Here is a 24,118-nt window from a genome sequence, read left to right as displayed (position 1 = left end):
ATTTCACTTCAAAATCAGAATATGTATTTATACCGGAGCAATCCGGTCAGAAAGTTACAACAATACAAAAATACAATAGGGGTGCACAGTATAGGAAAGGTCAGAAAATCAGTAAAAAAAAATATATATATAATTATTTGTTTATTTTACCGGGTAAAGCCCAGAGCTGTTAGATTTTTTTTCAGAAGCGACCTGGCCACAAATGACAGCTCAACGAGTGGCTTATCATAGCAGCAAATTAATGAAAATAATTTAAGGCATGATACTGCAAACTCATTAAGAGACCAGAATGAGTCCTTTTCAAGAGTGTCTTGGGTTGCCAAAATTACAAAAAGCAAAACGATAAAAGCAAAGGGACAAAAATGGAGCGAATAGAAATCAGAGCAAAACAAAAACCCGAGTTCCGGAAGAAATCAAAAACAGTACACAAAATATTTAAAATAATGAGGTTTCCGCAACGAAAGTTGGCTCAGGCAAATAATGTTTACAAAGTCATACGAACTGGAATAGAAAGGGACAATTATTATTATTACTACCACCATTTTAAACTTGTTCTAGACATCCTCGGACGCGCAACCTGGGTGTACAGCTGCTCGGCATCACAAGCAGAATTAGGGAATTCTAAGGTCGCGATACAATCCCTTAAATTGATAGATAAATTAAATGAACATTGGCAATAAAAAAAAATAATTTAAATGTATACATATATTTGTATCGCATCGAAATACCGCACACGCCTCCACCACCCACCATGCGGTGTTTCAGCGCCCCCTCAAAGCTGAGGCCGCGGTGGCACGAGCCGCGGTTGTCAATGACGACCACGGCATAGCCCAGTGACGCCAGCGTGTTCAGCCGCATGAACTTGGTGCCCTTGAACGCGTTGCTCACCAGCTGCACCTGCAAGAGGGACGGCGATTCACAGACGACAGCGAGTCAAGCGGGGTGCGATGCCAAAAGTGCCACTCGCAGAAAAACAAAGATCCCCTCCGTCTAGCCTTAACAGACTGTTGGGACAAGTGCTGTTAGAGAGTAGCACCTATGAAGGCTGACAGAGCACACGAGGGGGTGGGTGGCCAACAGTTTGTGTTGCATGGCCACAGTCGCACATTAATGAAGGAGATGTAACCATCGGCCTTGTCAATGTTCTGATGGTTCCACCAGTGTCTTTGAGGAATGTTAAAAGCCAGGAAGTGTGACATTTGGGTCCTGAATGAGGTGTTTAACCTGAACTTACGTTTTACGATGTCGAAACACTTGTGTAACTTTATCTACTTTAAGTATATATTTTTAGCGATTTGCTCAACTTTCCTATACTTTGCACTATCGTTTTTTTATTGTTTGTTGTTGGAACTTTGACCCGCCCTCGACTGAACATTTGTGAAAGAGCTTCACAGCTCATCGGATTTCTCCAGGACAAGTAAAGATTCCGATTCAATTGTTCCGACCGCGACACCCGGGCACAAAGCGGCGATTCGTTTACACTCGTTCAGAAGTTACCTGTGGCCCCCCGTAAACGAAAAGCACGGTGGGGTGCCGGTGTCCAGGCTGCAGGTTGTGCGGCTTGTACAACATGCCGTAGAGGTCATGTCCAGAGCGGCCCTGGAAGCTGAATATCTCGGGTGCTCTGTACTCCGGGGGGCAGCCTGCCCAGAGGACAACGCGGGGAGAGAGGCAGAGAGCAACAGAGTTATTACGTCAACATGAATCTTTTTCTTCCCGGTTCTTTCGGTAAAGTCACGTAGAAGGGAAGTAATAAAATAATAAAAATAAAACATAATAAAACAAGTCTTCAGAAGACGGCTGCTTGAAGACGGCTGCTTGCGTTGTAGCCGAAACGTCGTGAGAATTGTTTTATTATGTTTAATTTTTATTATTTTATTACTTCCCTTCTACGTGACTTTACCGAAAGAACCGGGAAGATGAATCCCTGCAGTCACGAAAGCTTTAAATCGAAAAATGAATCTTCTTCTTGTGGTATGGCTGATGCAAGATGCAGAGCACTAACTACAATTTGATATTCAGGTGGTCAAGCCAGACAACCGCGTCAGTAGTAGCGGAGTGAAACATCGCTGGGATGTCTCCTTTGTATTTGTGGATCGGGCATTGCGTCGTTATATGCTGTATGGTCTGTTCTTGATGACCACAGTCGCACGTTAGTGGAGAGTTTTACATTTTCCATTTGTGCATCATGTATCCGCATCTGCCATGGTTTTTGCGGTGGATGCAGTTTAGGGTGGACCATGAGCTTCAACATGAATAAAAAATGAATAGTAAAGGTGCAGCCCAGCAACATCGTGCTCACGCCACTGTTGGTGGAAGGGCCTCTCCTCCACTAAAAGGGAGCTCTGGAGAGCCCCTCAATAGGATTTGGCCTCTTCTCCACATTGGCTAGACGTGTCGGAAGAGGTGGTAGTAGTACCCACCCTTTACCCCCAATGCGGGCGACCTGCCGACAGACTGTGGTGTGCCCATTGATACTTCTGGGTGAACGGGCAGGCGGGGGAATTTGCCGCGCCAGGATGCTTGGGTCAGCCGACATAAGCATGAGGAATTCGGGCAGCCGTGAGTGTCGAATTTTGGTCACGGATGATTTTTTGATGGGGCGACAAAAATCCACTTTGAAAGAGTCGAGAGGTCTGTTTTAGTGCCAAGAGATGGGTGTCAGGCAGCAGTCTTTTATTGCACAGTTTATAGAGCTTACTTTAAACTAAGCAACAAGGAAAGAAGTCAAGTATTTTTTCCCCAATGATTCCAGATGGAAAATGATCACTGGATATGCCTGAATAATAAGCATCAGACAAGGCATTGATATGAATTGTGTTTTCAGTCCATCAGCCTTCCAAACCAAAATTATCAAGCAAGCAAACCCTCTGGACCTGTCTCAGCCCTCGCATCAAATGAGCGCCTGGCCTGTCAAACTGCCAGATTCACTGATGTTTTCGGCAAGGACACTCCATATCAACGCTATGGGGGCCACCATTCAGACCACGCCAACCCATTTCTTTAAGAACTGCTTTTTGTGTGTCAAGTTTGTTGTCCTTCCCCCGCACCTCCGAGGAGCACGGTAGGCTACGTACGGTGCGAAAGAAGTTTAATGTATGCATAGACAATTACTACCACTTCAGAACTTGATTGTGAGTCGAGGGCTCTTAAACTGACCACGGACAATCTCTTCCACTGAAAACTGTTTCTTCAAATGGCAGCGTGCCAGCGACAGTGGTGACGATTTTGTTTTACTGTCTGCGCACACGCAGTGCGTAACAAGGTAGACGTAGACTCGGGGGCAATGATGCATCGAAGCCGCACTCTGAAAATCCCGTGGCAGTCAGCAACCGTGAAAATAACGAAGGGCGTTTCAATGGCATTTTAACATTCACAGCCCTTCCACGGAGGCGGCGACAGAATTTAGCGTGCTCATTAGCACCTGCTTCAGCCACATTCATATCCCGCCCACCCCCCCACACTCATCACAGAAGGAACAATTACACAGAACAGTGGTCGCTCACCAAACCTAATGACTGCGACGTAGGCGATTGCGGTTGTGCTGGATAGATAGCGCTGCACTGCGCATTGTTTGCCGTTTCACTGCAAGTCCTGGAGAGCTTCTTCAAAAGTTCTCGAAATGTCGGACATTGTGCAGAGCAACACGCGACGCAACCTTAAAACGTAGGGGGCGCCAAGGTGGCGAGACATTCACTCCCTTGCCTGGTATGCAGGAGGTCGTGGGTTCGACCCCGACTGACGCCTGTATAGTTGGAGTTTGCAAGTTCTATCTCCCCGTGGTCACGTGGATTTTTCTCCGGGTCCTCCGGTTTTTCCTTCCACGTTTCGAATCGAAGTGTACTTAAAGAGTTATTTGGCCGCTATAAATTTCTACATGATAAACCACTTCGTTGAGCCATCTTTTGTGGCCAAGTCACTGCTGAAGATAAAAAAGAGCCATATAACTCAGTGGGCATTTACATGGTAAAATAAAACATTGTTTAGTTTTTAGTTGGAGTATTGGTATCAGACGCTGTCGCCTCGATAGACCTGGTTTTCACCTGAGGACAGCTGCTTGTGTTGTGGCCGAAACGTCGTGAGAATTATTTTATTATGTTTTATTTTTATTATTTTATTATTTCCCTTCTACGTGACTTTACCAAAAGAACCAAGAAGATATTGGAGACTGTCGGTTCTACTCACGTCAACTTCGAGGGGTTTCCCTCCTTTAATCAGCTTTGGATGGTGGAGCTCAAATCTCTGTTGCTGGGATGGTAAAAGATAATGGACTAAATTGATTCCCTGATCAGAAAATGAACATGAGACCTTTAAATTATGAGTAGCACAACACCACTACTGCATTACTATGTATATTTAAGAACTTGAGAAAGCCCACTGAGATTTACTATCCTGTTTGCCATATATTTCAACCATTTCTAAACTTGTCTGTGCGATTCTCTCTAAGGACGCACTTTCATTTCTTCAGGAAATTTCCCAAAGCACAGCAGCGTTTTGCACGCTGGACTAATGTGCAACTTTTTGTGAATGGGTTTTAAAAAAAAAGTCTTTAACCCAAATGTTATCCTGCGCTATCCTGCATCGCGTTACGAGACGAAGAATTGATTCCCATATCTCGTAGAGCAGGACAGCTCTTCGTGTTAAAGAACAACCCCAAGGAAGCGGATATCACCAATCTACTTCTGGTAAAGTCACGTAGAAGGGAAATAAAACAAATAATAAAAATAAAACATAATACAATTCTCACGACGTTTCGGCCACAACACAAGCAGCCGTCCTCAGGTGAAGAAACAGAGCTGTCAGAAAGACAGTGCTCCAATGAATTGGAAGTTTATTATGTTTTATAAATTTTTTATTTTATTATTTCCCTTCTACGTGACTTTACCGAAAGAACCAAGAAGATGAATCCCTGCAATCACGAAAGCTGTAAATCGAAATCTACTTCCGATTATCACTTTAATTGACCCCCTGGTCCACGCAGTTGGGAGCAGCACTTTCACATCCATTCTGCCAATGGGAGTAATGTTCATGACGTGACAAGCCAAACTGATATTTATAATTCTGAGAACTGGAATTTTTCTAAATTATGCGCCGTCATTGATGACCACAGGCAGAGACGATCAAACTCACTACATCAGAAAGGGCCTAGTGTACTCGGGCAGCCGCCTGGATTTGAACCCAGCATTCTCAGTCGTGTCAACTCGGCGCTCTGACCTCTGAACCAGCCGGTCACCTCAACAATATAATACTTAAAAACAAACATTTCGTCCTGAAAGAGAAAGTTGTGTTGAGTGCGATCGAATGCGAATGGGTGCGTGCAGGCATGCGTGCACCGAACCCGTCTGCGTATTATCGCTTCCATGTGCACATTTCCTTACGCAATCAAATCTCCTTAGAGAACAGATGCTCCCTTAATAGACTGGTTCGTCAGCTTGTAATTATCATTAATATCATTTTGACAGCGTAGAATGCTTCACATGGCGCAGTCCATGGGAAATGGTCAAACCTCCCAATTGTTAAGATTCACCCGAAACAAACATTGACTCTAAGGTTTTTTTTTTTATCGAGAAAGTAAGGACTTAATGTGTTATCTTAACATTAGGGTGCAACACTGGGTCCAAGAGACATGGCATGATGAAATATTTGGTTATACACGTTACAGGCTTTGCATGACCTTATACAAAAGACCCTTAAAAGCTTATTACATAAAAGTATCAATAATCCATCTTTTGTGAGCATAAACACACGATTGTCTGTATGCGTCTCCCAGATAAAGACCACTGGAAGAGTGGAGAGTACGAAGGGCTGTATCCTAGGGTTGATATTCCACGAAGTGGCCAAACGACTTGGTGGGGAGGGGGGGGCACGCCGGGTTACGAGTGCACTCGCATGCATTTCCCTGCACACGTTGCTTTGTGCAGTCAAACTCTCGGACGAGACATGGGCTGCTGCTCCCTTCAAGGACTGGCTTGCCAGCTTGTCACATTTTAAAATGGAGGCTCCCTATAGGGGGGGGGCCTTCCCTACAGCCATCATTGAATTGCGCTCAATTGATGCCTGTTAAATCCAGCTGTGCCACATCTGACATTGCTGTGCACCGCATATTTGGTTGTTATTTTTGTTGCTGTTTTCTCCCATCGCATGTCACTTTGTCCCCAAGTCCCTACCCCTTTCCCCTTCTGTGTGTTTATTGTTGATCGAATAAAACAAAAATTAGGAGGCTCCTTTAAATGGCTCTGGCGTGCCGGCTTGCCACACCTCAGGCAGCTTGTCGAGTGCGTGTGTGCGTGCGAGCCTCAATCCATCGCCACACCTGGCGACTCCATGAAGCTGGACCAGAATTTGGCACGCTGATGCAGCGGGTCGTCATCGGGCGACGACAGGCGGAAGAGATGCACGCACGGCGGGTTCTCCACGTTGCTGAACTGGGTCACGAACATGTCGAAGTTCTGTCGCCACGGCAACGACGATGGGAGAAGGGAGGGAGAAGGGAGGGGGTGAAAGGAGGGGAGGACAGGGAGGGAGAGAGATGAAGGCAAGGAGGCAGAATGATGGGAGGGGAGGTACAGTGAGGGAGGTAGAGTAATGGGAGGAGATGGTTGAAGAGAGGGGAGGTGGTTGGGTGGGGTGGGGGGGAGATAGAGACACGGGGAGAGGTAGGGGTATTCAAGGGCAGACGGGACACAGGCACAAAAGAAATAAATTGGAAATGCTATCTTACAAATATAAGCAGGCAACGCAGCAGATGTGCAACACTACACAGATACCGCATATACGTTCATTCAATGTCACTTTACATAGTAATGTTTAATACCAACCGTGTTTAATATTTGCTTTGTTGAATGCGATGTCCGAGTACATCAGGTTTAATTTCATTAAATGCAGTCAAGACCTTAGGAACAGCAATAACACAACTGGGGGTTGAGCGGTGGTGAAGTGGGTAGCGCACTGCGCTATGCATCAAATGAAGCAAGTTAGATTCCCGACAACGGCTAACATCTGTGGCGAGCAATATCGGAACCGTTCCTGGGCATTCCCGATCACAAACCCGCTTTAACCAGCATGGGTGAAGTATGGTAAAACAGTTCTCATGACCAACAGCAAAATGGGGAAGCCTTCACCCAGCATCAAACTGAGAATAGGATTTTTGTTACCAAAAATGTCACTGTAGTTCAGAGTAATTTGCAAAGCCCATCAAACCCTCTAGGTCAATAATATGATATCCCCGTGAGGGGAAGTCAACAATGAAGGTACTGGCCATCCACCATGTGACTGGAGAATTTCCTTCACGGGCTCCGGGCTGCCGATGGAGAAGGGCACCTACCCAACCACGTTAACTGGAGCAGAGGATGCATGCTGGCTTTTTTTTTACGCGATGCATATCCCTTGGCCTAAATAACAGCTGCAAGTGTAAATAGGGCAATTTGGTTGAGGCAGCTCTTTGCATGCCTCGTGCAAAAATCTTTCAGCCATAATCATTGAGAAGCACATTCAAATCCAAGGCTTGCTTCCAATAAAAGCGTATTCTCAAGTGTAGCGATCCGCTTTAATGGACTAAGCTCGGTCGCCGATAACTCAACTACCATGCTCTTTTGTATTTTCTCTCTAATTGTACCCCGATTGTGCTCACTGTCAGGTTACGAGTATCCATTAGGATCTCGCTCACAAAGCAGTGCAACCCCTTCGGGTTATGGAATGGCCCGCAGAAGCGGGATACCATTGAGCTACCATGGAGATCCCTTCAAATCGACGTATATTCTACAAAGCAGGGTGCAGCACATTTCCACCCATCGCATCACTGCAAAACCGATCATATATTTTACCAAGAGCTGGACATTAGCCAAATTAATTGCAGAACAAAAATTTATATTATTTCTTGTGCAGTCAATGGTAACCGGGCTGAGACCATGAACTCACTCCACTAGAGAGCAAGATTTAATCACAGGCGGCTAAGAGTTGCTGAGCCAACCCATAGGCCACCTCAACAACAAAATGTAAACATTTACATTTAATTGACTCGAGATCAGATTTCGGAAGGTCATCCTTGTAAAGAGGCTTGCTTGCGATATCATTCCTGGGTCATGTTATTGACCAAAGTGGCCCTGCTGTCAATATGGGGCACTGTTTTGATTCAGAATCATAATATTTATACTACAGGAATCCAATGAGCTATGAAGCTCTTTTTACAGATGTCCAGTAGAGGCAAGTCAGAAAATTACAACAAACAATACAAAAACACGACACGACTGCAAGGTCTAGGAAAGGTAAACGAATCACTTACAAAAATACACAAATATTTTTTTTTTATCATACCAGGTAAAGCCCACTTAGAGCTGTTATCTTCTTTTTCAGAAGCGATCTGGCCACAAATGATAGCTCAACGAAGTGGCTTATCATGCGGAAATTTATAGGCGCAAAATTATTTCAATAGAATTGCTCTGCTTAGGAAAAACGCGAACAGAAAATGTTAACACAAAAATGCATGAATATTTACGTGACAAAACAAATAAGCATTCATGGAATGCAACTTATAGGACACACACACGCAGAAAATACTCAATAAAAACACACACAAAAATACACAGCAATAGATGGGGCAAGTGCTGTTAGCTAGCAGCTATTAAGGCTGGCAGAGGGCACACAAGTGGGGAGGTATGGCCGGCACAATGCCCGACTGCCTCTAGACAGTACGGATGTTTACACACGACACCAGGTACTCGATGAAGGATGAAATGACATCGGTGGAGCTGAGGACCGGTTGGGATAACACTTGGCACTTTGCATTTGTGCACGTCTGAGATTGGAACGAAGGTCTCCTCCGGGTTCTTAGCACGCAATGCGTGAAACACACTGACACTGCTGCGCGTGCGTACAGATGCCTGCAGATGCCCACAGAGACACCAGTGGCGTTCTGCTTAGCCAAGGACCAAATGTGGATCACAGGGTTAGGAGCGCAGTGGCAGGGGCAGTGGCGAGCTTCGTAACCGCGACCCACACCGCACACACAGACCACACGAAAGACAAAGATCCCCCTTATAGCCTTAACAGACTATTGTGGCAACTGCTGTTAGTGGTCATCAATGAAGGCCGGCAGACGAGGTGGTGGGTGGTCAGCAACGTGCCCGGCCGCCTTTGTCTCCCTAGTGGCAATGTTACACATCGCACCTGGTAATGATTCGAGGCCGAGTTGGCCTAGGGGAGGCCCAGGACCGGTTTAGATAATTGTCATTGGTAGGTGGTGGCCGTGAGCGGGAATCAAACTCGAGTCGCTGGGTTCGTAGCGCAGTGTGCTAACCACCGCGCCATCGCACCCCATTAACACGGAACACACACAAACACACGTGCACACACAAATGCATTACCAGGAAGAAAATTAAACACAATGTACGAAAATGCATGCACAGCGCAAACGCGCGCATCCATACATAAATATATACACATTTGACAACAATCACCCAGTGCCCATAACACAACACCACACACGCACGCCCATCGCAATACACGGAAAGCAGCTCTCGTGTCAGAACCACCGATGCCCCACATCGGCCACGGGGTGGGTGTCTGATCACGGGCGCCCTCCGTAGGAATTTCAATCTGTGCCGTGCCGCACTGTACGGGCTCTGCTAGTTGCTATGCGCTCTGCAGATGCTCTCAGTGGGGAGGGTGGGTGATGGTATGGGGGGGGGGTCACAAACATCCTCTCGGTCCAATCATAGCAGGGGCGGTTCTCACATGGGAATGGGTGGGTGGCAGTGGGGAGGTGAGGAGCTGGTTAGTAACTGGTGATGGTTTGGTGTGGGGGGGGGAAGAGACGATGGGAGGGAGACGATGGGAAGGAGACGGAGGCAGTGAGGGATGGCCAATGTTGGTAAAGGGCATTGTTCGTAAATTACTAACAAATGAGACAGCCAGGTTGCTTATTACCATTACCAAAAGCCAGGGTCAATCCACTGCTGAATGAAAGCCTCTACATGCTCATCCACCAGCTCTCGCTCACTGTGCTGGACCTCCGCGATTAGCAAGGTTGGATACGTACGGTGCAAAATAAGTTCAACGTACTTATGTACAACGATCCATCGAATACCTGCACACAAGCCAATTTCATTCGCTCCGTCCCTGAGGTTGGCGTTCTCTCATTTGGCCGCCACTCCGTTTTTAGTCTGGACCTAATGGCCCAGTCCCGTTTGACTTTTCTTTGTGCTCACTGCAAAGGCACTTGCAATGGGAAGTTGTTCATCCCATGATGAGACGTTAACAGCACAACTGGGATATAAATCAGGATTTCAATAATAAAGGCGGTCACCGACATTAAATTCAAAATAATTAAAATCACATTAACAGCAGAGTGCTGAATGGAATGTTAATTATGTTGAATGCAAAACAATCCAGTCATGGGTCTTGCGAAACAATGGTGGTTTCATTCTCCAGTGTAATTCTCCAGCATGTTTGCAGGGATTCAATCAAAGCTTAGACAACACAATCTTCTCCCTGGTGACACTCATCATCACCATTGGTCAGCTACCAGCCAGGGGTGGAAATGCCACATTCCAACGTGCTCACACACGGGTGACTTCCCACCACACGGTACCCATTTTTTTATTGACCATGTAAGATCAGACGAGCTGAACAATGATGAGAGCCAAGTCCAGCCTCGCAACAACCTCGACCCGGATTTGAACTCGCGCTCTTCTGGCTTTGTAAGGCACCACACCATGGCAGGATAGTAGGGGGGTGATGGCCGCAACAGCGAATGCAATAAATGGTTCAATTGAGAGGCCCCTTTATTTTCCTTCCACCCACCCCCCTGCGTAATCCCAGGGTGGTTTCACCCACAGAGGCAGTCAAGGCAATTGCGCTGCAAACAAAGAGCAGCTTTGTGGCTGGCACGAGCCTTCTGCTTGCCTTCTATGTAGGAAGTAAGGCGCATTGCGTCATGGGTCACTCAATGACTCGGCCATCATATGGAAAAACTACCGCGGGCCAGCAAAAAACATCGTTACCATCTTCATCATCATCTGGGTGGGAGGTGCTGAGGCCAGTGAGCTCGGCTTATGATCGTGTGCAAGTTCAAATCCCGGTTGTGGCAAGGCGATGGCTCAAACCCATACTCCTTCCGAGGTTGATAAAAATGTGCAGCAATTCTGCTTCTGCAATGTTGTTTTAGGAATGCGCCAAAAAGAATGGGTGGACACTTCTGGTTCTTGTTCTTTTTTACATTAAAATGAAATAAACATTCTGTTAACTCTCAATCCACCAATTGATGAAGGCCTGCCTCCCAATGCCCATATCAGTCACGGATGTTTTTTGACCATCCTGGACTTTACAATGCTGGTCTGTGTTGTGCGGTGCGGTGGAGGGTACGGAGGACTGCACTGCTGCTAATATCACTCAGATGTTAGGCCGTGGCCAGGCACTGAAAGCAGGGTCATGAGGTTCAGATAGCACAGCACGCTAATCACTGCACCACTAACCCATCTAGTTGTTTTTTCCCCATTCACACACCTTAAAATTCGTGTTGGACATCCCCAGGCACGTAACAGAAAAAAGTAAAATTCAGTGGCGTTGTGCAAAACGTTGATAAAACGTCTTCACATGTAAAAAAAAAAGTTTTTTTTTTTTACACAATGCACTATCAGCTGTACGGCCTTCTGGGAGTGAATCTTATCCGGAGCATTGGCTCCATACAACCAAACTATGGACCGGTTTTAAAATGAAGCAACTCATCGGCAGTCGGGGGCGTGCTTCCTTGAACCAATGTTGGTGAGAAAGGCTCGATGTTTATAGGAAAGGAATCGCTTCCGTGAGAAATGGGTCACCGGGCAGGCACATGGGTAGGCACCTCCGACAACAAAAGGTTTGCTGTGTGGGTTGCACACCCCTACATTGCTGTTACAGCTGTGATTTGTACTGCAAGCCAAGGCTGCTGGCTAATGGACTCTCTTAAATAAGCAGCGAGTCAATAAGTGAGTCACCCAGCATATGTTATGTGGGAGAGAACACACACATGCACCAACACACAACCACACACGCACACCACAGCGCTCCCAAGCAACGCGAATCCTGGTCAAGATTATGCGACTATTTAGAAAGCCGGATGTGAAAAACTAAAACAAGTCTCCCCGTTCAAGCGAGTGTGTGCGGGGTACTGCTACATTTCACCGGCAACGTTAGGAAAGTGGTGGAAATTTCACATATCTATATGACAGAGGGGGCAATCTATCAATAGGACAACCACTGTTGATTTTCAACAGCGTAGGACTTACTTTAGAATACCTAGAGGGGTGTTTGTCTGGTATACGTTAATGGTGAGTACTTTTTAAGGCTGAAGCATACGAGGGCGGGTGGCGGGAGTAGTAACATGCATGCCCAGCCATATTTGTCCCTCCAGTGATGAGGTTTATGCACTGCACCCAGGTACTCAATTATGGCCAAGGCAACTTAGGCATTGTCCCCTATACGGTAATATAAACAATCAGGTCGTCAGACACAGAAGTGGCCTGTCCGCGCATAGAGAGGTAGGGCACTCAATTTAAAATTGGGGAGCCAAAGTTAAGCTTTGTATGAAGATAACAGCCACACCATGCTGGTGATGCTGCCACGGTCTAACAGGCAGCAGCACAGTGAACTCGCAAACACACAGGTCACCGGTTTGAACTCCCGGCGCGGCAGGTGAAACATTGGGCAGGACCACGAAATTTGCGCGCTCACCTCCCGCCCACACCCCAACTAACCACCGTCCACCCTGCAGTATAAACATCAACACTGCAGTTAGTCGATCAGCAGGCCACGTATGGTGGGGTTAAGTGCGAGTATTCCCCCACCTCTTCCAAGACGTCTAGTCAGTATGAAAGAGGCCAATGTAGCCCCTATGTAGAGCGGCTCTGTAGAAGCTCCCTTTTTAGTGGAGGCCCTTCTGCAAGCAGTAGCACGAGCAAGACATTGCAGGGATGCACCTTTAACTTTTTCACCACACGACGCATTGTCAAGTAATGCCGACTAACAAAACATGTGCCGTCGCAGTATTTGTAAATGCCTTCTCGCACGCACACGCACGCACCAAGCTTTCAGAAACAGATGGAGTTCATTACGGCTGTCGCTTAACACAGGTAGGCAGCCCATCTGGATCAATGTGCTCAGAGTGTGGTATTTGCATCGAGACGAGTCATTCTTGCAAAGAATTTACAATAAAAAAACGTGTTCAAACAGACTTAAAACGGAAGGCTGCCGTGGACTTGGTGGGAGGATCTGGCCACTACTACAACAGCTGTAGTTTCATTCCTCCTTATTTACAAGGCCCTCAAACGATGGCGGTCCCTCGTATTCGTGATCTTCTCCATCGCTAGGTTCCGGCTAGAGTCCTCCGGTCTTCCGTTTCTGGCCTCCTGCAGTACGTGGGCGAGGTGGAACCTCGGCCACTTGACGGGCGACTGGGCCTGCTCTCCCATGCAGTCTCTAGGCCGTGGATTTTGCTTCCATCAATCATTCGGTTCACACCGGGTCTCTTAGCGGAATCAAATCCTGCCGAGACAAGTCCCTTCTTAAGAGGCTTTTTCGCTTCCTTCCATATTTTTTTTTAGCTCAGGGGTGTTTATTGTATTTGGTGGGGTGTTGTTATCACGAGCCATTTGCTTTAATTAGGCTTTTACTGGGTTTAATTTTTTACCTTTAAATTGTATTTCTGTTATTGGCTCTGTCCAGCACCTTATCGCCTCCCTCTCCGAGTGAGAGGTGCCAAAGGAATGTAAATGATCATCATTTCTTCATCATCTCCGTTGTAGCGTCCGAGTGTGTACCATCTCATTTGTTCCGTCTAGTTTGTTGCGTCAAGTTCATTGAAACGCTCAGCCCTAAAGGGAAAACATTTGCAATTCCAAAATAATTGATTGTTACATACACAATTACATGCATGTGTCATTAGTGTTAGAATTAATTTTAATTTACGAATCAATGGATTGCAGCATGCCTTATGGACATGGCCCATGCCACAATTTACAGACAACTGACAAGCCAATCCATTACGTTAGCTTTTATTAGCACCGATTTAAATTGTATTCTATGGTGGCCCAGAGTCAATTACATCGGGATGGGTGGCGCTACGGTCCGAGCGCTTGCTTCATGGTGGGAACACTGCGAGATAAATGCCTGTCAGGAGACGATGATGGTATAGACTACTTTTGAAGCAAAGTCCAAAGTCGGGCCTGCGATGGTAAGGAATGAGGACTTTCCACCACTGGTTATGGGCCGACTTTGTGGCGAGGAGTGCTGCCCCTATTGCAGTGGCGGCTCCTGCAAAATCTCTCAGGGGGGGCAAATGTCTGGATGATTGATAAGGATAAGGTCCACCCATGCAATGGATACATTAACAGCTTAAGCATGTAAAGGCAACTTCACTTCTTTAATATTAATGAAAAATAAAGTGACTCTTACAATACATCTCCTTGTTTGTTTCTATACTCACTATTAATATACAATCCACTCAAGTTTCTTTTATTAAAGATTCCACTAGGTGGCGACAAATTATATTGTTGGATGAAACTTGCTTACGTATGATGACGTAAGCACGTTAGGGCGAGCCCTCCCGGAAGCCATAGAGAATGCATTGCAGCGCCCCCGTTCGAAAAAAAACCTCTTTGAATGTAAGTCTATGGGGCCACTCGGGGCGATTCTCAGCCGGAGTGAAATCGCCCAAAAAGAGGCGGTACTCCACAGAACGTGACATGACGCTGATTGGACTATATCCAGAGGCACAGTGACGGCTAGCGTGACTCTGTGGTTGAATGACATTGGTGGTGCGTCGCCCAATCGCCCTAATGAAGAAACCGCCCCTGCCCTATTGTCTGTTTAAGCAGAGGAACAATGACTTCAGAAGAGGACTATTTCAGCTGGGTAAGGCTCCACTGAGCCAAGCAACTCTTCTCCAATGACGACCATAGCCCAAGACAGTCAGCAACGGGTTTATGAAATTTCACGGTGGAAATGTGCCACCAAGGGACAAAAAAAGACGACTTGACTTTGACGATAAACCAATTACGCTTGTGTTGGAATTGTGTTTGTGATAAACCAAGCGGAGGCGTGTTTTCTGATTGTTGCAAATTCGAGGATCAAGCCCAGTGCCCGCCCTGGTTAATACTGTGGGTGTATTAACAAACAGATACGCGCCGTTTATTTCAAGTGGACGTTAAGGATCCTGTGAGGTTGTTCGGAAAAAAAAGAGTAAGCCACGTGTGTCGGCATCACGGACCAAATTTGAAAATGACCCAAAATAACTTAATTGGATGAAATCAGAAACAACGTCGCCTCCTCTTGGAAAAGTACACCCGTCTGCAAAACATAACGCCTAAGTGACAGCCCTGTGCTATAATGAATAGCGCAAACACCAAATGCACCAACTGTAATTAAGAGCTGAAAAAACGTCCTCCTGGAACTCCCGACAGGTTAGCAGGGCCTCGACAGCGCCGTGTGGAGGAATAGTCCCAGAAGAAGATGCCACAGAGCCACGTCCGTGGCAGTCACTGCAATGGGTGTCTCTCGCGCAACAATGGAAGGCTATCCACACAGAGCCGTTCGGTGTATGTCACTATGTACAAATGCTATCATCGCGAGGATAAGCTCAAAGTGGTTCAAAATATAATTTCCTGTATATGATGATTTTCCTCTTCAGTCAATGGTGATCGGGGCTGAAGCCATCAAAACTGGCTATACTTGAGAAGTGCAATTTGATTTAAATTGATTATATTTAATTGGATTTCTTGGGATTATAAACCAAACTAAGATACTCTCACGAGAGATAGGGCTTCTTTACGCAATCATAGACCTGTCAATCCAGTCGTTAATGGGGGTCTCGAGACAACGGACAAAGACACCAGGTCTCTGATGAGATCTCTAGACAGACAGACAGATGGGGGTCCAGAAACAATAGACTGGCAGAATAATCAACACAACCGCCTGAAACAAAAATATACACTACGCCTCCTTCTTCTCGACAGCTCTCCATTGTTTGCCATGTCTGCTTAATACAACCATCCAATCCCAATGACGCCATGCTACAATTGTGTACACACACACATATATACTTGTTCTTTTATAGCAGGACGGGTTCATACGAGGACAACACCATGAGAGGAGGGCGAGCAGTGAGGGACTGGGCAAGGAGGAATGGGGATATGGGAGTGGGGGATGGGCCAGTGGGTTTTTTTAGCAGGCAGGCGAGTGCGTGCCTTCAGAAAGCCCTGCTCCGCACTGTACATGGTGGTCCGGATGTCTTGTGTCCCCCGGACATTTGTGTTCCTTTGCAGATTCGTTTCTATTTTAAAAAAAAATTACTGTAAAAAATAAAAATTAAGTTTTAGAGAATGAAATGGTGGGGATGGGGTCACAATACATCTGGACCACCCTGCACATTTCAATGCTTTTACATCGTTGACCACGTAAAGTAGAAGCAGTTGAAATTCAATCTTGTTAATTTACACAATTATGTATGGATACTTTCTTTCGCACCGTACGTAGCCAACTATGCCAATCGGAGGTGCGGGGGGAGGACAACAAACGAAACACGAAAAAGCAGTTCTAAAATAAATTAGTTTTCAATTTAGATTTTAAAGTACCGATGTTACCGAGAAGCTCATCATGCCAAGTGCAACTATAGCATTGGGCCAAGTTCACTTAGGGGAGGCCAAGGCCAGGTCAGACAGCAATTGCTGCTGGTGATTGCCTTGTATCTTGGGTTGCCCAAGTTGAAGCTCTGCATACTAACCACTGCTCTTACAAATATCCCCCATAAAACGAATACATCTTGGTGGAGTAAGCGCTGTTAGCACATTTTAAGGCCGGCATTGCACAAGTGGGGGGTGGGGTCAGGCCAGAACCACAACCAGCTACTTTTGTCTCCCCAGGGCTCAACTTGACACACACCACGAGCTACTCATTTAAGGCAGAGTCGACAAAAGGGGGGCCCAGGACCGTTGAAAAGAATCGCCACCGATGTTTGCTGTGGTTGCGAATTGAATCCAAGAAACTGGGTTCACTGCGCAGTGCACAAACCACTATGCCACCACTCCCCACACTGCTCTATACAAATACAAAGATCCCCGGTAGAGCCTTAACAGACTGTTAGGGTAAGTGTAGTCAGCGAGCACATATGAGGGCTGGCACGGCACATGAGGGGGGTGGGGGTGGCTAGCACCATGCCCGGCCGCCTTTGTCTCCCCAATGGTGATGTTTATACACCGCACCAGGCACTCATATGAGGGAATCTAACTTGGGTTCATAGCGCAGCTCGCTCGCCGTTACACTACCGCTTTATACGCCCACCGGCACACCAATACTGGAACTCACATGAGCGTGTAAGAATGCACATACGCACGCACAAAGGCATGACACCAACGAAAACACAACCGCTTGCACGCACACACACAAATTCTGCACATGCACGCACATAGCAAAGGCAAACAAAAACACAACAATTTATGTGTGAACACATACACACACACGTGCTAAAATCCGCAATTTAAGAAAAAGTTAATGAAGACCAAATCTCCCGCAATGCATCAGACCTCAGATGCCAAACAGGGTTGAGCCTGGATAAGTGACCACCATGCATGCCAGGTTGTTATAGGCGGGGTTGTGCTAAATTGCAGGCAGCAGAAGGCAGCGCAGAAAAACCCATTGTTGTCCTGCACTTCTATGATCCCACACATCTATGCACCCGGCTTTCACCAAACCGCATTGACCGGCGTGAATTATGATCAAATAACCACCTTGCTATTGGGGAGGACCTTGTCCAGCAGTGGATTGACTAAAGTGGACGTGTAGAGGACATATAGACGAGCTTTCCTTGTTAGGCATCTCATCTATATTCAAGTGACGAGCCATTCGCGCACACATCTGCAAGTGCGACGTAGACATTATAGGCAAGGCAGGATCACTGCTCATACCATTTGGCAATTGCTAACCATCTCTCTGCTCGAATAAGCATCGAGTGGCGCTCAACTCCATTGACGGGCAAGGAGCCAGCGATGGAAATTCCACATTCCTATGACAGTGGCCAGGTTCCCAATATACAAGAGCCTCCGACGATAAGTTCCCACTCGAGTACTCAATTAATCAGCCTTGGGAAGGGAGCAACGACGATGGGCCAGGTCCAAACCACTCGTGCACCCTTCCAACCGTGAGTTTCAACTGCAGCGCCACTCGGCCAGTTCAATGCGATGAGACGGCGGTGAATGACGACACTCGGGGAAAGAGGTTCCATGCAGTGCCTGCAGTGCCCGAGGGTTCGTCAACCGGTGGACCCCCACAATGCCGCATGTTGCTAAATATGACCACCCCACCCACCCCGTCGCCATCCCCCCACCGCCCCCCCCACAAAAAACATGACTCCCCGAGACAAGAGGTACAGATTCGTGAGATCGAAGAGCAATGAGGCGCAGATAAGAAAAAATATGAGCGGTACAGATTGACGGTCACACGTATAGGCGTTATGACGATGCAGTGTGACGTCATTCGTTTAACACGCAGCCTTTCGCGACCAATATTATCTATAATATATGAAAAGAATGTGGTTATATCGTGTAAATATGTGTCGTTAAACCCAGCACCTCCCGACACAGCCAATTCGTAAGGTTTGTCACGTAAACAGAACGTGCCAATTCATCACTAGTACAACACACCGGTGTGTTGGAGAGAAAATCCACAACATTTACAATCCGAGGATAACATTTCACCAGTAATTACAACTAGCATCATCAGGCGGACAGCCAGATGTGTGGAGAAATCCTCCTATTTCGTTTCTTAAATAGATGGAGTCACTTGTGAGCCCTTCACGTGCGAAGGGGGGGGGGGGGGGTAAAAAAAACCCTATGTTATGTTATTACATAGGATGTCACGTGACCTGCCAGCACGTGCTAAAATACAGTTCTAAAATCCTCTTGTATACCATTTTTAAAGAAAATAATAATACTTGCATAGATATTGCGGCCATAACTTAACGTAACGTCTGAATAGCGCTGTCTTGTAGCCTAGGTGACCCAGCCTGTCCCCGTAAATAAGGCACAACATTTTTATCGAGCAGCTCCCAACTTGTAGATACACACGCAGGCTGTGTCCTGAGCTCCCTCGCTTGAGCTTGAAAGCTTTGCGAACGTGAAGTAAAACCTTCAAGTTACAAATCCCGACGTTTTTTTCCCCCGTTGAGCCAGGCTCTAAGACGTGTCCTACGGTGATTGTGGTAGGAGTGGTGTTGTTGTTGCTGCTGTTGTTGTATCAATAGTGTTGTTGTGTCTGTGGTGTTGTTGTTGTGTCTGGGGTGTTGTTGTTGTATCTGTGATGATGTTGTTGCTGTTGTTATATCCGTGGTGTTGTCGTTGGTGTTGTCACTTTAATGTCCGTGGTCGTGGTGTTGTTGTTGTTGTCACCATGTCCCGGGGTGCCTCTCACCTGGCTGAGCGTGCAGGTGTGCGAGTATCCGGGCTTGGTGAGGCGCACCACCTCGCCGGCACTCTCGTAGCTCACGACGTACAGGTGGTGCTCCAGGGGAGAGTCCATCGTGCCCTGGAAGAAGACTAAGCCGCGGCGTTCGTCCACCCACACCTGCCGGCACAAAGGTCCCCCACCGTACAGCTTTACACGCTGCCGGGGCAAGCGCTGCTAGAGCAGTACGCAAAAATGGGGAGGGTACAACCATGGACCAGAACTTTCTCTCCCCAGTGGCAATGTATTTTTACACATCGCACCAGGTACTCAATTGAGGCCAAGTAGATCTAGAGGAGGCAGCCCAGACAATAGTCATTGGCGTTTGCCGTGAGCGGGAATCGAACTAAGGTCGCTTGAACTGTGCGCACTCTCATGGCGCACGTATAATAACGGAGGCATCACGCCAGGTCTCTCTTGGATCCAGGGCTGCGTGCTACAGTTAACAGCCTCAAGCGGGGAATTTAACCAGCAGGAGTCCCGGTGACAAACTGCCACTAACCCCATGCCACCCTTACCTTGGAGCCCTGCTTCCCCAGCACCTCCCAGTTGCCGCTCGTGAGCGCCACCTCCGTCACGGGGCACAGGAAGTCTTCTGTAAGGAGAACCGCATGGTGGACACCCATCAGATGGACCATCATTCGACTGCTGCCCACCAGCCAGCATGGAACCCACGACACATCTCGTACATTACACGGCTGACGGATGAGAAACTAATATTTGCAATTTTTTTCAGTTTTAGCCCAATTGTGCAATCGGTGTCATGCCATGAGAGGAGAAATGAATTGAGAACTCTGGCAAAGCAGTGCAACTATATTTGTGTTTGAGAAAGGCCAACGGAAGTGGATATCAGAAAGCCACTTCTGGGTTCCTATCAAATGACCCTCTGGTCCACACAGTATCGAGCAGCACTTTTCTACCTGAGCACTCTCATGGCGCACGTATAATACCACTGAGATTCATGTTTGACACTTGAAATTAACACCCGATACTTTAAATTAATCCGAATGGATTCACAAACCTGGCTCATTCACAGGCAGCTGTCTGGACCTCAGCGGCGGTGCCAGCTCATCGCTCAAAGCCATCCGGCCACCTCAACAACAAATAATTTTAAGCAAAAACCCCCGAAGATCACCCTAGCAATAGCTTGTATGTGATGTCAGTTCTGTCATTAATCTATTAAGGATGTGGATTTACCATCTGTGTAGGGCACTCAAGAGGGTAAACATTCCCGTGACCAATGCACAAATGCAGCACACCTCTAGATTACGGAAACATGAATCATGCCGATAAATCCCTCCACCCTGGCACCGGCGGTGGCAGTGCCGTGGGGTACCGTGCGTACCAGGTGCAGGGCTGTGATGCGCCGAGCGTCTGTAAGAGCTGGGCGCCAGTGTGGCCGTGACGCGGTACAAATGGCGGAAGCCGGTGCGGCACTCGCTCGCCCACAGGAAGGTCAGCTCGTCCTCGCGCGTTTGTGCAAACGGGTGGAATATGTCGTGCACCTGAAAGTAACACAGCCAAGGCCCACATTCGTTCATTACTCATACTTGTGCGTGCATGTGTGCGCGTAATGGTTAGCGCCCCGCGCTACGAACCCGGCAACCCAAGTTCCATTCCCGCTCACGGCCAATACCAATTATGGTTATCTGAACCGGTCCTGGGCCTCCTCTAGGTCGACTGAGCCTCAAATGAGTACCTGGTCTGGTGTGCAAACATCACTGCTGGCGAGACAAAGGCAGTCGGGCGAGATGCTGACCACCCACCACTGGTGTACCATGCCAGCCTTCATAGATGCTACTCGCTAACAGTACTTGCCCCAACAATATGTTAAGGCTATATGGGGATCTTTGTCTTTGCATAAGGGGATGCGCTGTGGCACAATGATTAGTGAACCCGGAAAACAGAGTTCGATTCTGAGCGATATCTGAACCGGGCCTCCCGTAGGTTGACTTGGCTTTAAATGAGTGCCCGGTGCAGTGTGTGACAAGAGGGGACCGGTTGTGGTTCCGATTCTGTGTGCATCGCGAGTGCTCGGTGGCTCACGTTGATCCACACGTCCGTCTCCTCCTGGTAGATGACGAAGGGGTTCACGTCGTCCGCCACGGGGCTCGCCCCTTCGTCCCCCTCTGTCGAGGACGGTGCCACGAACATGGCTGGGGGGATGAGTGCCAACTGCAGGCGCTGCTGGGGTCTGTCGACCAGCACCACCCACACACTGCACGGGGAGGAGGAGGTGAGAAGGGCAGCACTTGCTGCACAAATCAAACTAAACTAAACTATTTTTTTTATTTTACCAGGTAAGGCCCACTAAGCTAGACAGAGCTCTTTTCAGTAGCGACCTGGCCAAAAATGATAGCTCAACGAATTAATCACAGCCAAATACTCTAAATGCATGTTTATTCTAAATGTGGAGGGAAAAACTGAAAGACCACCGGAGAAAAAGCTACACATTCACAGGGAGAAGATGCAAACTCCAAATATACAGGCGTCATCATCATCAGCCACCATCAATCCACTACAGGATGGAGGCCTCCCCAAGCAATCACTATCTTTCATGGTGCTGCAATGTAACCAATTCAGCTCACACCTGCACACAACCCGACTCTATGGCTCCATCTCTCAGGAGCGTTCGCTATTATGATTTTCAATCTGTTGTTAGTCTCGACCTCCCTACCCCCAAAGTGCATAAAGTTCAAGAATACTTAAAAGGGCACGGAGGCACATGGCTATGATTAAGTGTTTTGGAGTTAAGGGTTCGTGGATTATGCAAATTGGTAGAACTGCGAAACCTGCTGGGTTGCGAGGTCACCGGGATATGGCAGTAAAGCAAGTAGTGAGCATATCTTTGAGTGTTATCCCCACATGGAAAACTATCAGTAAAAAGTAAATGGCCGAACATCTAATGCATAAGGTGCATGCAAGAAAGTGTTCAGGCTCGGTGTTAAATAAATAAATTACGTGATAATCTCAAAGAAAAACAGCTATTGTTTTGTAGAATTATACAAGAGGCAAATGTTTAGTTAGAGGGAATCTAAAACACAAACAGATCCAAATTGTAGAAGGGCTTATTGTTTGCGTATCCTATGCTGTACTTTATTTTTCATGCTTTTGTTCTCTGTCTATCTGCGACCCAGGTTCACTCTTGCCAATGAGAGTTATCTCACCCTGGGTTTACCAAAAATAAACTTGAACGTATCCTGGGTTGACAAAAGTGTAAAGCTTTGTAAAATATATATAGATGTTTTTTAAAAACACTTTTCAATTCACGGTAAGATGTTAACTCGTAGCGCTCACGTGACATCACCGCTGCATTTAAACGTACGAGGGAGCGACTTTCACAGCGCTTTAACCACACCTCTGATTAGCGTGGTTGCCGACGTACAGTGCGAAACAAGTTCAACGTACATAACAACCACGACCTCGATTTTAAACTTAAATATAATTCCGCTAAACAAAGCTGCCGAGTCCATTACTAACCCATCCGATACATAAACCTCGTGTTCATCGCATCATCCCGGATACGAGAAGCTGCACGATAAACAAACTAATTCCACTGGTCTCGCACATTTGTTTGAGCTCACACGTTTTAATACACGTGCCGGGCGCGGGCGCCGTTCCTCGACAAAGGGGGCACGCGAACAAAGAGACGAGGACGCTCACTATTTCCCGTCGGGCGTCCACCCGGCGCGCGTGATGTACTCCATGTCGGGGAAGAGCTCGTCGAAAGGCTGAACCAGCTCTAGCCCCACCACGTCCGTGATCTGCATGCAGGTCACACATTTAATAAAGTTGGGAGGAAGAAAAAAGAAATATGCACACGTGTGGATTATTCAGCACACTGCGATAACGCGTTTGTCTTTGGAAGTATTCTATTCCGATTTAACCCGAATTTTTATTTTACGAGGTAAGACCCACTCAGCTATGTGGCTCTTATTAAGAAGTGACCAGGCCACAAATGATAGCTCAACAAAGCGGCTCATCGCGTGGATATTTATAGCAGGCAAAACCTGGAGAAAAATCCAGGCAACCACTGGGAAAAACTCCAAATATACACGCAGCGGGGGCGGGATCGGACACACCTCCTCCTGTATACCAGGCGAAGTAGTTAACATCACCACCAGCAGCACGTTAGCCGACATAGCGGTCAGGGCAAAATGCAGTTGTAGACTTCCGAATAGTCCTTTGTGCAATGGTTTGTGTCTACAAGTTTCGGGCAATGCTTTGGTCACATTTGGCTGGTATTCAATATGGCAAGTCTATAAAAGCAACAACATTATTAAAGAGTTATTTTTATAATGGAACTTCTTTGGCAAAGTTATAGTGCCCCACAAGTTATAAACAGATTGAAATAATGTATAACGGTTTCAACCTCTTGTTGGATAGAGTTAAACATACTTAGGCAGTGGTGCACACACAAAATTCACCATATTCAGCAAAAACACTATCTTAACACAACACGGTGACCCAGTGAATAGTGCACTGTACTACAAACCCTGGTGACCTGTGTTTTAATTATTGGCCAAGGTGAACATAAGTGCCGAGTGAAATCTGAACTGGTCCTGTACTGCACCTTCCAGCCCCCACTTCATCAACCTGTAAACCACTGACCAACGTGGCCATAATATGGTCAACAGCCCCCTTGAGTGAC

At 47.0% G+C, this 24,118-nt stretch overlaps 2 protein-coding genes across 7 annotated transcripts in view; one reads left to right on the top strand and one right to left on the bottom strand.

Moving 5' to 3' along the window:
- LOC144731553 (procathepsin L-like) overlaps positions 1–24,118 on the top strand; it is a 429,171-nt gene that overhangs the window by 135,253 nt on the left and 269,800 nt on the right. The gene's annotated exons all lie outside the window — the stretch shown is intronic.
- Positions 1–24,118, bottom strand: part of DPP9 (dipeptidyl peptidase 9) — a 43,887-nt gene that overhangs the window by 6,318 nt on the left and 13,451 nt on the right. For all 6 annotated transcript variants that reach the window (XM_078612678.1, XM_078612677.1, XM_078612679.1 and 3 more), the window contains 8 exons: positions 23,131–23,231; positions 21,514–21,685; positions 20,813–20,972; positions 19,986–20,062; positions 19,435–19,587; positions 6,314–6,449; positions 1,498–1,643; positions 751–897 (listed from right to left, as the gene is read on the bottom strand). In XM_078612678.1, coding sequence (XP_078468804.1) covers positions 751–897; positions 1,498–1,643; positions 6,314–6,449; positions 19,435–19,587; positions 19,986–20,062; positions 20,813–20,972; positions 21,514–21,685; positions 23,131–23,231 — 1,092 coding nt within the window. The remainder of the gene's footprint in view (positions 1–750; positions 898–1,497; positions 1,644–6,313; positions 6,450–19,434; positions 19,588–19,985; positions 20,063–20,812; positions 20,973–21,513; positions 21,686–23,130; positions 23,232–24,118) is intronic.

This window comes from Lampetra planeri, chromosome 39 (genome assembly GCF_965212315.1).
Source record: "Lampetra planeri chromosome 39, kcLamPlan1.2.h2, whole genome shotgun sequence".
NCBI classification, from domain to species: Eukaryota; Metazoa; Chordata; class Hyperoartia; order Petromyzontiformes; family Petromyzontidae; genus Lampetra; species Lampetra planeri.
Note: the sequence above shows the minus strand (reverse complement) of the source record. Positions and strands in the feature narration are given on the sequence as shown.